Genomic DNA, 3,119 nt, shown 5'->3' on the forward strand with positions numbered 1-3,119 from the left:
CACAATCACCACCTCTCATAAACCCCACCCCCCACAACCACCACCCCACTGCTTGCTTTGGGGATTGTGAAAGGAAAAAAGGAGAGCTGATGTAATACTGAGAGCGTGGCTTCTGGTATTTCTCTTGGAATTCCTTTTCTACTGAGAGAAAAGGGAAATGCCTAGAAGGGAAGGCCTGGAAATGGGATTGGCAGCGCGCTGGCAGTCAGGGGAGCAGAGCCGCCTGACCCTTGCCAAAGACAAAGGGGCAGTCTCACCCCACAAATGATCACCGCCCCCCAGGAAAACGGAATGCCACTCACAGAGGGATGCCAGGGAACATGGGCAGGGCTTCCAGAGTTCCATAGAGAAGTCCACCTGCCAGACCGATGAGGACCCGCCTGTGTAGGCCGTTTAATCCTTGCCTGCACCCCAGTGTAATGGGAATAAACGGAAAAACATCTCCGTCTCAAAAAATCTACCAAACGTCTTCACGGTGTTAGAAACCTGGAGGTTTCTAATAATAGTTTAGACTTTTCTCGGTCTCCGGGTGACCAGCATAAACCACAGAGTCTTCTGTAGACCAGGCTAGCCTCAAACTCACCATTCAGCCAAGTACTGATCTTCATGCCTCCGTTTCCCAAATACTAGGATTACATGTGTGAGACACCAGGAGACCAGTTAATTTTAATGCTTAAGACTAAATAAATATAGTTACTTTAGAAAGACAGTTAGGTCATAGGCATACCTTAGGATATGATCCTGATAGTTAAAAACCTAAAATTGGATATATATGGTAGTACATGCTTGTAATCTAAGAACTTGGTAGTCAGAGGCAAAGAAGATGATCAAGGGGGAGGGGGCAGGGAAGACAGAAAAAAAAAAAAACACTGCATTCCTTCGGTTACCACAGGAATAATTTCCTTGGATTATTTTACTGAATATAAAGACAGCACATAAACCCTGCTATTATACTTCTCAGTAACACTGAGAATGTTTCTCAAGATTCCAAGTTAGTGACCAGCAAAACAGGCCAGAGGATAAAGGTGACTGACACATAAACCTGGCATCCTGAGTTCAATCCCCAAACCACCATAACCACAAAGTTCTGCTCTGCCCTCCTCATGTGCCCTATAGCAACCCCTCCGCCCCACCAACACACTAAGATTAAATAATTTTTTAAAATATTTTCTTAATACAAAATCAAATTTCACTTTCATACTGCTTTGTCATGAAATATAATAAAAAAATTTTGTTTCAAGTTGAATTTGCAAATGTATCCAAATGGCCTTCTGCCTACAGGCAGTTACTAAGGTCAACCATATTCAAAAATATGTAGCTATGTTCAAGCCCAATGCTGACAATAAAAACTTAATAACTTCTTTAAGTTTATCCAAATTCAGTATTTTTTAAACAAATTAGAATAAAAAATTTTAGAATGTTTTTCAGAATACTTTCCTGAAAGGTGTTTGTGTGTGTGTGTGTGTGTGTGTGAGAGAGAGAGAGAGAGAGAGAGAGAGAGAGAGAGAGAGAGAGAGAGAGAGAGAGAGATGCAAATACCACAAAGAGTGTGCAAATCAGAGGACAGCCTGCAAGTGTTGAGTCTCCCCTTCCACCACGGGATCTGGGAACTGAACTCAGCAGCAAGCACTCCAACCTGATGAATCCTTAGTCCTTTGACAGGTTTCCTTGTGCCTATTTTCTGTGTTTAAAAACCAGCATGGCTCTCCACCCCAGCTTATGTTAATATGCAAGCATGGGAATGGGTTTGAAAGGCTATGAAGAGGACACCGTGAGGGGGGAGGGGTATTATTGGAGAGGGGCAGGCGTGGAAGAGAGCAGTAAGTGGTCAGGGAGAGGGAGGGACTGAAGGACGGTGGAGGGGAATCAACAAGAACACATTTTATCTGAAAATGATACACTACACCCCCACAGTGTTTATGCTAACTAAAAAACAAAACATATACTGACCCAGAATTGTTCCTGTCTAAAAGAACTCCAGGGACAAAAATGGAGAAGAGACTGAAGGAAAGGCAGTCTAATGATCAGCCCAACTTGGGTTCCATCTCCTGGGGGGAAAGGGAGGGCACCAAGGCCTGCCATTATTACTGATGATATGAGATGCTTACAGATAGGAGCCTGGCATGGCTGCCCTCTGAGAGGCCCTACCAGCAGCTGCCTGAGACAGAGGCAGACACTCACACCCAACCATTGAATTGAAGTCTGGGAGCCCTACGGTTGAATTAAGGAAGGACTGTTGAATTAAGGAAGGACTGAAGGAAGCTGAAGGGGAGAGAGACCCCAGAGGAAGACCAGCAGTCTCAACTAACCCAGATCCCAGGGAGCTCCCAGAGACTGAGCCACCAACCAGGCAGCCTACAGAGACTGGTTCCCCCCTCCCCCCACCCCCTCTCCCCGGCACATACATACATATATAGCAGAGGTCTGCCTGGTGGTGCCTCAGTGGGAGAAGATGCATTTAATCCTCAAGAGACTTGAAGCCCCAGGGAAGGGGGAGACCTGGTTTGGGGGGACACCCTCTCAAAGGCAAGGGGGAAAGAAGAATAGGATGAGGAACTGTGGGAGGGGGAAGGGAGGGGCAGGGCAAAGACTGGAATGTATATAAATGAAATAATTACAAAATAAAACAGCACAGCCAGATCCTTTAAGTATTTCAGAAGGAAGCAAGCCAAAGGTGAACAGCCCCCTCTCACTAGTCCACTCCACCGTCTAGCTTGTCACCTCACAAAAGCCTCAGGGCTAGACCAGCCCAGGTTTCAGAGTTTGTAGTTTTCTTAGTGTGCTCTGATGAAGCCCTTAGCCTTCCAAGCTGACACTCACCGATGCAAGTACGGCTGTCGTTGCTGTTGATAATATGACTTGGCGGGCAGAAGCATTCTCCTCCAAATGGCGTCTGATGGCATTGGTACTCACAGTTTAAGATAGAGCAGATGCCCGTACCTAAACAGAAGGAAAGAAACTGCTAATTGGATGGCTCTGGACAAGATAGTTTACCTAGTAACTTCCAAACAGAAAAAAATCCAATGAGCACGGCAGTACAGCAGAAAAGCCTGCCACCTCCTGCAATAGATAATATGTAGCAAATGCTTTGTGCTTCCTTTTTTTTTTTTTTTTTTTTT

General features: G+C 45.4%; 1 protein-coding gene across 1 annotated transcript in view; it reads right to left on the reverse strand.

Annotated features, from left to right (window-relative positions):
* Lrp2 (LDL receptor related protein 2) overlaps window positions 1-3,119 on the reverse strand; it is a 160,974-nt gene that overhangs the window by 106,495 nt on the left and 51,360 nt on the right. Inside the window, exon 9 of the mRNA XM_031370522.1 lies at window positions 2,821-2,940. Within this exon, the coding sequence (XP_031226382.1) occupies window positions 2,821-2,940 (120 nt within the window). The remainder of the gene's footprint in view (window positions 1-2,820; window positions 2,941-3,119) is intronic.

Source organism: Mastomys coucha, unplaced genomic scaffold (genome assembly GCF_008632895.1).
Source record: "Mastomys coucha isolate ucsf_1 unplaced genomic scaffold, UCSF_Mcou_1 pScaffold15, whole genome shotgun sequence".
In the NCBI taxonomy this organism is placed as follows: domain Eukaryota; kingdom Metazoa; phylum Chordata; class Mammalia; order Rodentia; family Muridae; genus Mastomys; species Mastomys coucha.